This window comes from Sapajus apella, unplaced genomic scaffold, assembly GCF_009761245.1.
Source record: "Sapajus apella isolate SASKATOON/1434 unplaced genomic scaffold, GSC_monkey_1.0 scaffold81, whole genome shotgun sequence".
In the NCBI taxonomy this organism is placed as follows: domain Eukaryota; kingdom Metazoa; phylum Chordata; class Mammalia; order Primates; family Cebidae; genus Sapajus; species Sapajus apella.
The window spans coordinates 8653361-8665933 of record NW_022437021.1 but is presented as its reverse complement, the minus strand read 5'-3'; the positions used below and the strand labels follow the sequence as shown (position 1 = coordinate 8665933).

General features: G+C 35.8%; 1 protein-coding gene across 19 annotated transcripts in view; it reads left to right on the top strand.

Annotated features, from left to right (window-relative positions):
* The window catches only part of ADAM22 (ADAM metallopeptidase domain 22), a 254110-nt gene that overhangs the window by 191528 nt on the left and 50009 nt on the right, over window positions 1-12573 (top strand). For all 19 annotated transcript variants that reach the window (XM_032253009.1, XM_032253007.1, XM_032253002.1 and 16 more), the window contains 4 exons: window positions 4882-4981; window positions 6916-6987; window positions 7198-7290; window positions 10740-10820. In XM_032253009.1, the coding sequence (XP_032108900.1) occupies window positions 4882-4981; window positions 6916-6987; window positions 7198-7290; window positions 10740-10820 (346 nt within the window). The remainder of the gene's footprint in view (window positions 1-4881; window positions 4982-6915; window positions 6988-7197; window positions 7291-10739; window positions 10821-12573) is intronic.

Sequence of the window (12573 nt, the reverse complement as noted above, 5' to 3'; positions counted from 1 at the left end):
TTGCTAGCCATAATCCTACATAGATTTTCAGCTTCTTAAAAACTTGCTCACCATAATTGTACATTAATTTCCAACTTTGTTTGATTTCCTTAGTATATTCTCTTTATCCGGAATGCCTTTCCTTTTTTTTCTCTAAGCACAATTCTAACCATCTCAGATGTATTGTAATTTTAGCCCCTGCATTATAATTTAATTCTATATGTACTTATACTTCCTTTCACCAATTAGTTAATACATTTTTGAGAGGCTACTTATTCTACTAACACATGTTTCAGACTCGTACCATAATCCTTTGTACACACTTGATTTTCAACAAATATTTCTTGACTGTATTTGAATTTTGAACTCACAGGATATGTATAAAAAGAAAAATAAATGATAGAGGTAATGTATATGCAAACATGTGTTTAAAATATTTTTCAAGCCAGGCGCAGTGCCTCATGCCTGTAATCCTAGCACTTTGAGGGGCTGAGACAGGCAGATCGCTTTAGCCCAGGAGTTTCTGACCAGCCTGAGCAACATGGCAAAACCCCATCTCTACAAAAAATACAAAAATTAACTAGGTGTGTGGCACACACCTGTAGTCCTAGTTACTCAGGAGGCTGAGGTGGGAGGATCACCTGATTCCAGGGAGGTTGAGGCTGCAGATGATTGTGCCACTGAATGGCAGCATGGGTGACAGAGTGAGACCCTGTCTCAAATAATAATAATAATAATAATAAAGTAAAATATTTCTCCCAAAATCTTTGTTTAGTAATGAGAGGAAATGATAAAAGTCCTTGTTCCATAGTTACAGTTTCAACAGTTACTAAATTTCATACTAGAGATTCTTGTCTTTTAAATCCTACATAGTGTATTTGGTTATCCTGATTATTAAAATGCTTAATAGATAATCTGCATAGCACTAAGCATAATACACAGTGAAATCAAATGGCTACCTTCAGATACGTACAACTGTGTACATTGGAATTCTTCTTACATTAAAGAGATGCAAACAAGAGAAAAGTCCTTTGTATAAAACCATGGCATATGATTCTATAATTTGATCTATGCCAAATATCACCAAACAGCAGTAATTATGGACATTTGTTCCCGTGGGTACATTCCCTACCATTTCTACTTTCTGAAGTTCTATACTGCTAAATATTAGACAGCAGAGTTGAAATGAATACCTTTAGTCCTATTTAAAGGAATAAAAATTAAAATTTGAAGAATTCACTGAATACAATAGTTATATTACTCTGTGAAACAGAAGTTTTGGGTGCAGAGGCAGGGGAGAGACATGATATCTGCTTTCAGGTATTTGAAGGGCTATGCTAAGGCAGAGGAATAAGGCTTTATGTAGTTAAGAATACAGAACTGTTCAGAAGTTAGAAGTCAGATGTGGCAAAATAAAAGTAAGAGCAATCCATAAATTTTCAACTATTCATATGTTTAAAAAGCTTCCCTGTGGGGGAGTGAGTTTACTGTCACTGCCAAGTGTTGAAGAACAGACTGAGCTTCCTCCCAGCTCTGCAGTGGGCAGGAGGGTGGGCTCGGCTGTGACCCCTGACGGTGCCTTTACAGAGAGGCCTTTGTAGGAGTCTTAACTAGACTTCGAGTTCTAAGAATCCTACACTAAGAGTTAGTGACTTTTTACTTTGGCAATATGGAGCCAACTCAAGTTTTGACCAGTAGAATAAAGAGGGACTTTGAAAAAAGATCTATTTAAATTTGGTAACTCTGGCAGAGATATGCTGGATGGATTAGAGGAAAAGGTGATAAAAACATTGACTGGGGTATAAGCATTACAAGGAAAAAAGGAAGTAATATTGTTACTGTAAAACAAGTGGCTTGGTAGGTCACTTGGTGGGTATCAACCTAATGATTGTAACCAAGAAAGATTAAGTGAAAGGGATTTTACTTTTAGAAAGTAAGTAGAATACCATGGATAGTTCCTAAAGCAGTGTGTCCCTGAGGTGGAAGCTGTCTCAGGTTCTATAAGCATAGGGCAATGAGAAATGATCTCATTAAATCTTGTAATGAGGTGGTGCTGGGAGGCATCATTGGACTGAATGCCAGAGCTCAGTCTGCTTGGATCCTGGATCCTGTCATTCAGTGTATATTTGTTTGTTTTCCATTGTTATAAATGAAAACCTGATATTGGGTAATTTATAAGAAAACAGGTTTACTTGGCTCACAGTTTTGCAGGCTGTACAAGCATGGCACCAGCATCTGCTCAGTTTCTAGTGAGACCTCAGGAAGCTTTTACTCATGGCAGAAGGCAAGGGGAAGCAGGTGTGTTACATGGCAAGAGAGGGAACAGGGGAGAAGGGAGGTGGTGCCAGGCTCTTCTTAACAACCAGATCTCTTGTAAACTCATTACCAGCCATTTTCTCTTGGAGGATGCTAAGCCATTCATGAGAGGACTCTCCCATTAGGCCCAACTATCAACATTGGGGTCACATTTTACCATGATATTTAGAGGGGACAAGCATCCAAACTATATCATTATGTCTGCTGCTTAATTCAGTCCCTGCTTCTCAGCTGAGCATTTAGGTTCTTCCTGTGGTTGTGCCATTGGTTCACCTGAGTGTGCTCAGGCTATGTGACCTGAGAGTTCATGGGAACTGAAAAACAGTTCATAACCTTATTACATAAAAGTTGAACCAGATTGGTCTGGTGCTACAATATGTTTAAGAAACTTTCAAATGAAGAATAAAGTATATGTCTTGTTAGGGTTTGTTACCTGAAAAAACCTGTTCCTTTGCCTGGGGAGAACAAACAACTCTTCACAAGAATGCAGGTTTTGTCTGGCTCAGTGGCTCATGCCTATAATCCCTGCACTTTGAGAGGATCACTTGAGCCTAGGAGTTCAAGACCAACCTGAGCAACATGGGAAAACTTGGTCTGTACAAATTTAAAAATTAGCTGGGCATGGTGGCACATGCCTGTAGTCCCAGCTATACAGAGGCTGAGGTGGGAGAATTACTTGAGCCCAGTGAACTGAGATCGTACCACTTAACTCCTACCTGGGCAACAGAATGAGACCCTTGTCTCAAAAAAAAAAAACGCAGGTTTTGATCAATGGGAGTTTTATTACTAGTCACAAGTAAAGAGGGCTCTGGGAGTATTCTCCAGACCAGTGTCTTCCTGAGGAAAAGCAGCAGGAGGATTTTATGGGAAATGGAAGGGGAGAGGGTGTGTCATTGGATGTAGTGAAGGGTCCCAGGGGTGCAGACACAGGTAGTGAATCATTATGCCAGCACATAGGCTTCAAGTTATGGTAGTGAAGCTGTAGTTCCTCCTGTGGTGGAGACTTTAGCATGGTAATGAGGAAAGTTTACTTGAGTTCATCTATAAATTGCCAGGGTTTGTCAGGAGCTGGTTCCAGCTGACTAGGTGACCCCACATTCCACACAAAGTTTGGGAAAAAGCAGGCTGCAAGGCAGGAGGCTGTAAAACAGGCTGATGGCTCAAGTTGATTAAATTCTTACAGTCTCTGGAAACCCTCCTTGTCTGCTTCTAGGAAGTATAGGTGAAGGAAGTAAAGTAGTTCAAACAGCTTAAACCCAAGACAGCTTTATTTGGAGAGTTTGGCAGGAAGCACTTTAAAAGTGAGTTTAGAGTAAATAATTATTTATGAATTCCATTAATTGATAATGAAGTATTAACTACTGAGCTTAGAAGAAGTAAGGATATAAATGGACAGTTTTTGCATGATGCTGGGAGACTATATAAAAACTACTAATTCTTATCTTAATTTTTCCCCTTTTTATCAAAGCTCAGTGTAAAACAATGTTTTAAACATATAGAAAATAAAATTTTGGTGACTTCTTTTCTCAGTAACAACCACGGTTGATTTTAAAATACCACTGTATTTTAATTCGGTATTTAACACTGTATAGTCAGCATTTTTCTGAGTCCGTTCTTCAACACTATGATCATTAATAACTATATGGTATTCTGTTTTATTAACATATCACAGTTTCGTTAACGGTTCTTAACTATTGAACATTTAGGTTATGCTTATGTTATTTCCTGTTATAAATCGTGCCAACACAAATGTCTTTGTTCATACATATTTGTGCACATAGCTAATTATTTCCTCAATAAAAATTTCTAAAATTAGAATTACTAGATCCAAAGGTGTGCTCTTTTGGAGATTCTTAATGCATATTGCCAAATTATTCTCTAATCAACATATTTTTACTGTTGACCTTTTATTAGTTTTTTTTAAAAAACAACTTCAAACCTGAAGAAGAGTTGTGAGATTAATAACAAACTTTTGTCCCTCGGATCATAAATTGCTTAGTATGCCATCACTCCCAAATACCTTACTGTGCATTTTCTACAAACAAGTACATCCTCGTACATAACCACAATACAAGCAGTAAAATTATCTCATTCTTAGCCGTCGTTCAAGATTGTCCCAGGTTTCAATAATGTCATCTGTAGGAAAAGGCATCACATTTTGTTTTATGTCTCTTTAGCTTCCTTCAGTCTGGAACAGTTCCTCCGTCTTTCTTTGACTTTTAAGACCTGACATGTTTATATTATAAGTCAGTGATTTTGTGGAGTGCTCTGCAGTTTGGATTCTAGCTCAGTTTTAATATTTAGAGAAGACTCATTATGAAATAAATTTTTCCTAACTCTCCTTGATTTAACTTGAATGCTATGCAAATAATGAACAACTCACAGCCACTATTTGTCCCCAAATGAATAATTTAGAAATAATCTTGATTGAATAAAATTCTTATAGAGTGACTATAAATGTTGTACATAAGTAGACTTTATTCTGTCATTTTAAAGAGTAATATACAATTTTAAGTCTTCAGTTTTCAGACTAATTCACAAACAAGAAAGATGAATTGAACCCGGCTATTTTCTTCTCTTTTATAGCTATTATCTTCCTAAAAAGTTCACCCAGTGTAGTATTGAAGAGTATCATGACTTTCTGAATAGTGGAGGTGGTGCCTGCCTTTTCAACAAACCTTCTAAGGTAATAAATATGGTTAATAAGGTTTACAATCTTAATTATTAACCTTTCTAAAATATTTAAAATACTCATTTTCAATGATTGAATCTTGTAAGAGAGCTTTTCAACTTGGCATATACATACATATTCTAGAGATGCTATATATCTGCATATTCAAAGTCAGCTTTAATGTTGGGCATTTTTGGGCTATTCTAATGAGAATAGAAAGCAGGTAGAAATAACAGTGTTTGCTGTCTGAAAAATTTCCATTTTCTTTTTATATAGCCAAGTGATGATTCAAAGTTAGTTTACAAAAATGGTTTTATTTTACTTTTCTTTTTCATTTTCTTGATGCTTATTTTTTTTGGTTACCTAATCACAACTCACACAAGTTGAACGTGGGGGCATATCTACCCTCATCACTCCCTACCTGCTCCTGACTTTCCGAATGAGCAGTATATTAAAATTATAAGTGTTTCTCAATATGAAAAGCCAAGTCTTCTTAAAGCAGAAATGGAGAAAGTCTTGTACTTTCTCACGGGCTTTTACCACTTGCAGCGTATCCTCTGATTACTGACTAGAAAGCAGGTTTTCCTCCTGTGTTTTGAAGACTTTCCACAATAAAAAAGAATACTTTGTCCTTCTGAATTATGTGAACTAAGAAATGCTTCTGTGCACCAGGGCTATGCACCATTGCCTTTGTGATCATTTACCTGGTTTAATTTCTGTTCACTACAGTGAAATTTTGAAAATGTATCATACTGTATTGAAAAGCAAATTGACAATTTTAAGACTCTTCAAAAGCTTGGAAAGAGAAATTTGAGCTGTATCGCTGCTGCCACAAATACTAAACAGTTCAAGTATTTTTACCAAAATAAGTGATTATTGTAAACCCAGAATAAGAGAATAAGTGTGGTTTTAATCTCAATAATTTTTATTTTGGCGTTTTTTTTTTATTTGTTATTATTACTTTCAACTAAAAATGAAATAAAGACAAAAGTTGATTCATTTGTAGAAGAGAGAATATTTAAAATCAAGTGGGTTTTGTTGTTGTATATTTTATTTTGTTGTTTTTTTCTCTCTAGTTATGAAAGTGTATGTGTGTGTGTGTGTGTGTGTATGTCCATCTGTTTACTGGTGTGTGTACATTTTAATTCTATAATATGTAAACTTTGATTAGCTTTTGATTGAATATTATATATCTTTCATGTAACAATTATTTATTAATTTGCATATCACCATAGGATACATTATTTTCAAAAGAGAACAAAGTTGATGAAGAGCTAAACAATAAAACAGACCTAAAACATGATCTTGGACCAGTCAAAATTTGCTTCAGTCTCTGGGGCAAATTTAATTTTTGTTCTCTGCAAAACTATCTTAATAGGAGGAGCTATATTTTATGTTAAGTAGATCAATGGATATACTAACGGTTTGATGCTTATCTCATTGTCTGTGAAATAGTTTCCTGTATCAGAAGGAGATATAGTAATAAAAGGTTTTTCACAGATGACTAAACTTAATCCTCACAACAATTTTCTGATGTAGATGGACAACTAATATTATTATTATTCCTGTTTTGGATATTAAGGTCTCTGAGATGTTAAGTAGTTTACTTGAGATAAGTAATTGAGCCAAGATTTTAATTTAGACATCTGACTCCAAATTCCCCACTTCTGTTTTGAAATGAATTTTCAAGAGGGAGTCTGGCTTGATTTTAGTGAATGGTTAGATCATCTTTAATTTTAAAGACTTTTATCAGTCCCTATGTGGCATGTAGATACTTCTGTTCTAAAGTTCCAAGTTCTGAGGTCATGTTTTCTAGTTTAGGAAAATAAAACTATATTTTGGAATGACCGACAGGGCAGGTGTATTTGGAAATGGCACTTAAGGTCTCTCAAAGTCTTTGATGTTGAATTTTCTATATTTTAGTTCACTTTTTGGTTTTCCTCCCACAGCTTCTTGATCCTCCTGAGTGTGGCAATGGCTTCATTGAAACTGGAGAGGAGTGTGACTGTGGAACCCCAGCCGTAAGTCTCTGGTTGTTTTGTTGATATGTTCTAGGTAATTCAGGGTCATTCCAGGTCCACACACTGAGATGTATGGAACAAATGTCATGCCTGGAAATTTTATAGAATTTGTAGAAGAAAGATTATTATTGTGAGTTTGTACATTTATTTTAGAAAACATTCTTTTACTTTCAGGAAAGTGACACCATTTTCTGATGTTTTATTTCTTAGGAATGTGTCCTTGAAGGAGCAGAGTGTTGTAAGAAATGCACCTTGACTCAAGACTCTCAATGCAGTGATGGTCTTTGCTGTAAAAAGTGCAAGGTAAATAAACATTAATGGCCATTTGACAGAAAAAAAGGATATACTTGATTAAATCCTTAAGGCTAGGTAAATATAATCTAATAACAAAAATAGTATCTATTACATATTAAATGACTAAGTGCCAGATGCTTTACAGGATCCCCACAAAATCTTGTGAGGTGTAGTTGCTTATTATTCTTCCCACCTAACAGATGAAAATACTAAGGCTAGTAGTGGTTAAGTAGTTTGCCTAAGGTCTTACACCAAGGAAGTTGGAGAACTAGGGTGTGAACCCTGTTAATCTTCAGAGGCTGTCCTTTCCATACTTCCTGTGGAGCATGCACATTAAATGAAACCAGGTGTTACTAATGTTTAAATGATGTTTAGTTTTCTTGGTGAAGCCAAGGAGAGTTTCAGTGGATCTCTTCTTGTTGCTCAGCTTGGTGTGTCTCTTGCATTAACTGCTGAGGGAGGAGGGGAGTACTTTGAGACGTGATAATACCTTGCATATATTATCGTTGCAGCAAGTTTAGAATGCATCTTTACACGCTTGATGTTTTCATCCTCTCAGCAGCATCCTCATACCTATCCCCGAATATTTAAGCCTTTACATCAAGACTAACAGTAATTTGAGGCTTACTTCCCTTAAAGAAATCTGACTCTTGTTTTCTCATGTAAAATCTGGCATAATAGTCCACATTATATCTGAGGTTTAATATCTGTCTCTCACTTTACTGTTGCACATTTCGTGGAGCAGAGCCAGGCACTTAGACAGTAACTGGTATACATTCTCAGTAAATATTTGTTCAGCGAGTGAATAAATATGCACAGCACTCTCTTAGTGATAATCTGCTGATTGAGTAACTTTAGTTTAATGAGTTAAAGGAGGATGGGATATGAAACTATCATAGTAAGCATCTACTGTGTGCCAGAGATTATGCACTTTTGTATCATCTTATATCTGAATTTCTCAACTCTGGCACTATTTTTGGCTGGATAATCCTTTGTTGTAAGGTTGTGTCTTGTGCATTGTAGTATATTTAGCAGTATCCCTGCATTCCACCCATTAGGTGCTAGCAGCACCCCTCTTAGGCAGCAGAGCCAAAAATATCTCCATACACTGCCAAATGCTCCCTTGGAGATAAAATCACCCCTGGTTGAGACCACTGTCTGAGATAATGCTCACAAGCACACTTTTGGGATAGGCATTATTATCCTGATTTTTACAATTAAGCAATCTCAGTCTCAAGGAAGTTAAATAACCTATACAGGCTCACTCAGCCAGAAAGGAATAGATGTACAGTTACACCCCAGATCTGCTGGCAACAGCTTCTGTTGTTTCCACTGTGTCTCCTGGCAGCTTTTTAAGACAAGCAGGCACTGGCAGAGATCTCTGAAAGCACTCTGTAAAAAAGAAGATTAAACCAAATGTGAAAGACATTCTTTGATTTTGGCTACCACCCCTGTTTATTCTGTCAGCTTTTTTCCACTGCCACAACATAAAATCCTGAATCGTTTATCTTAATCCTCAATGTTTTAAGTCTATCCATCTATAAAATGCATTTAATTGCACCATTTTCCCTTTGACTTATATAATTAGGCTTCCTGTGATATAATCATTTCAAGGACCAAGTAGAAAATAATACGATTAAAATACATAAAATAAAATGGCATGACTGCCATTTGTACAGTTATAGCTGTACCAGTCAAGACTCAAGAGAGATCTTTTTTGCCACTCTCTTTACCATCCTCCCCAACTCTTACCTGCCACTCCAGACTCCTATGGCAGCCAGAGGCAGGACAGTGAATGGAGGAGGGAGAATAGAAGAAAAAGATAAGAAACCATGTGTATCTCTATTTTTTTCTACATGTATTTATAATGGTGTATCTATAAGCCAGCACTGGCAAACTTTTTCTATAAAGAGCCAGATAGTAAATAGTTTAGGCTTTGTGGATCATAAAGTCTCTGTTGCAGCTCAGCTCTGTCTTTGAAAGCAGCCATTGAAAATATAGAAAGAAATGGGGCATAGCTATGTTTTCAGTAAAACTTTATTTATAAAGATAGGCAGCCACTTTAGTTTGACCCTTGGGCCACAGTTTGCAGACCACTGCTGTTAAAGAGTGCTTGTTTACTTGTTTATTACTTTTCTTTTTCCATTATAATACAAGTTCCAGTTTGGTTGATTTATTTACTGCTGTATCCTAGTACTTAGTGCAAATTCTCGCTCACTATTCTTTGTTTTATAAGTTTCCTGGAAATTCTTGAATATTTTGCACTCCTCTAAACTGCCCCAAATTTGCTCATATTTCTACCCTAGATATTCTAAAATGGTGGCTTCCCTCAGTCCCAGGGAAGAAGAGAAACATGTGAAATTAAATTTTTTTATTTATTTTTAACCCACATTAAGATATAAGTTCCTTATGAGCAGGGAAGTTTCTTGGGTTTTGTTCTCCATTGAGTTCCCAGTGGTTAGAGCAGTGCTTTGCACATTATTAAATACTTGATGAATGGATGAATGAATACATATTTTGTTTGGGTCTCCTGAAAAAAATACTAGCTGAAATCCAGATTGGAGTTTATGTGGGTAGTGTATGTTCTAGGAACAGTGAGAGACTCAAATGCCTGTAGGGTTCTGAGCAGCTAGAGAAGATAAAACTTATCTGGAAAGTGGGGGAAACAGAAGAACATGTGCCTTTGTGTGAACAGAGACAAACCATGTAAGGATCCAGCCCTGAATGCTACCATTTTGGAGAGGGAAAAAGAGGGATTGAGGAGGGAAGGGAAGTACTTTAGCTATATATCTCTGGTCTGTTTTGTTTTAGTGAGTACTCTTGTAATTCACATTTTTAACCTAATGAAGTTAAAAATTTATTTATACAATTCTCACACTTGCAAGAAATATTTGAGGTGATGGAAAACAGAAAAATGAAAGTGCCTATACACAGGCATAGATAATAGAAACACTAGAAAAGAATAAAAGACCAAGATGTAAATCCATGTAAAAGTAAGGCAGGAGAGAAGGGAAGAAGAAGCATGGGAGGAAATAGCTTTGCCAGAAAATCTAATTTTTATTGTTCGACCCAAAATGTAATTTTTAAATTGTTGATAGATAAGGCAAAAAAAGAATCATGTAATGAAAGTGTCAGTGAGAATGAAGGATAAAGGGTAAATTCAAAAGCTATGTGTACAGAAAAATTACTAGAACTTGGACTAACTGATTTGTCTTGTGGAATTTAGCAGTATAGTATAAGGCTCATGTGTCATGACTATGGAAATTTCATCAACACAAGAAACTGTTTCTTAAACTATTAAATTTTTTTTAGTAACTGTGGTTTTCACAGATAATCATCTTAGAATAATTTAAGGTATATCTAGCCAAACAATTTTCATTTTGCTTTCTTTAGATGATACTGTAAGATGTCTTTTTTTCTTTTCTACAGTTTCACACATTGATTTTTGTTCATTTTAGTTCCAGCCTGTGGGCACTGTGTGCCGAGAAGCAGTAAATGATTGTGATATTCGTGAAACATGCTCAGGAAATTCAAGCCAGGTAATTTACAAAATAACTGCTCTAAACCCTATGGGAAAAAGTGGAAGTATCCTTAGCATACTGTGCCTCAAAGAGAAATGTAAATGAACAAGATGCTCATGTCTCTTTCACATTACTTCTCACCGTCTTTCCACTTTTTTAGGAATTTCAGTTTCAGTGATTGAAGCTTTGAAGCTTGAACAGATGCTGATCATAATTTTTGTCTTAATGTTGAACTAACCTCAGACTGCATACATGCCTTAACTATTTTGTTTTTGTATTAAGTAGGCATTTTCTTTTCATTTACTTAGTAAAAGAAGAAACAAAAAAAATTCTTTCTCTTCAGCTGATTGAAACAGGAGTCAGCGGAGGCAAGGACCCACAAGCACATTGGATTCTTAGAGAGGATTCCTTCTCTTGACTCCTCTCTGACACAGCTTGCATCGCCATTAATAGCTGCTTTTGAATTTTATAGCACTTAGTTATAAATTAGACAAGCTAAATCGATTGAATAAACTTTGCTGGGGGTTCACAGATTTCAAAATGGTCAGTGTACCTACAGGCAGTCCTCACTTTGAAGGGTCGTGCCAAACCATAAAAATGACATTAAAAGTCGTTTTAATAATCAGAAATATATTGCAGTTGCTTTACAATTTTCAAAAAATGCTGTCAAATTATTAAAAACTCTCTTACTGTTGGTTTTAAATGCATAGGGAGGTGAAAGAATAATATTTATTTAGCATACTGTACATTAAAAGAGAAACACTGAAAATTAAAAGATTTGTTTCCTTTGTAAAAAGCTTACCGGGGTAGTTTGAATAGAGACGGCCTTCTTCTTACAAGCTTTATGATAGAGAGTGAGCATCTTTTCAGTGCCTTGTTGCGCTGTCACACTCCTTTCTAGTTTGGATCAACTTTCAACATTTTATTCTTTGTGCTTTCAATGTCATGAGATACCCCGAGAGATGTGAAGATATGAATGTGAAGTTTCTTGCTGACAGTACCCCCTCAGGGCAATTGTCACCTATATGTCATAGTCACCTTATTCACCAATGTCATTAAGTCCTCCTTCACCAAGTTCCTCTGGGGTGCTGCATGTCTAGAGGGTCTTGAACGGCAGTATCAACATTCCCACAGTCAGCTATTTTTTTCTATAACTCCATTTATAAGTTCAATTTGTATTTGACTTCTATTGTCATCAATTTTCTTTGCTGCACTTCCAACTCTATTGGCCAGTTTCCTTTCTTGATATTCCATTTTTGCAAAATGGCACATGGTATCACTGGAAGACAAAGAGGCAACACAACTGCGCGATTTGCTCTTGGTTTATACTCATTCAAGAGTGCCTTATAATTTTTTATAATTGCTTCAAAAAAGGATTATAAAGTGTGTTCTTTTCTGACATTCTTAAAGTAGACTTCAGCTTGAAAGCCATTATTTTAAGTATAAGGGCTATGTTTCTTCTCATGGCAAAAGAAAGGAAACTGTAGTTATTACTCCATCTATGCAGACCTACTCTTTACTATTGTTTTGCCCCCTTTCTTGCTCTGAAAAATAGTATATCTCTATGAATCAAGATGCTTTTAAATGTATCATTAGTTGAGTGTATTGTAGTCAGTTCTTTAATTTTTTATTTTTCTTAACCAAATACCCAGACTTCAAGGACATAGGCTTGTTTTCTCTTGACCTCCTTTTCATCTTATTTTTAGATCGTATAAGGTACTAGCAATATTATCAAATGTGTTTTTAAAAGTGAAAACATGAAAGGGATTAG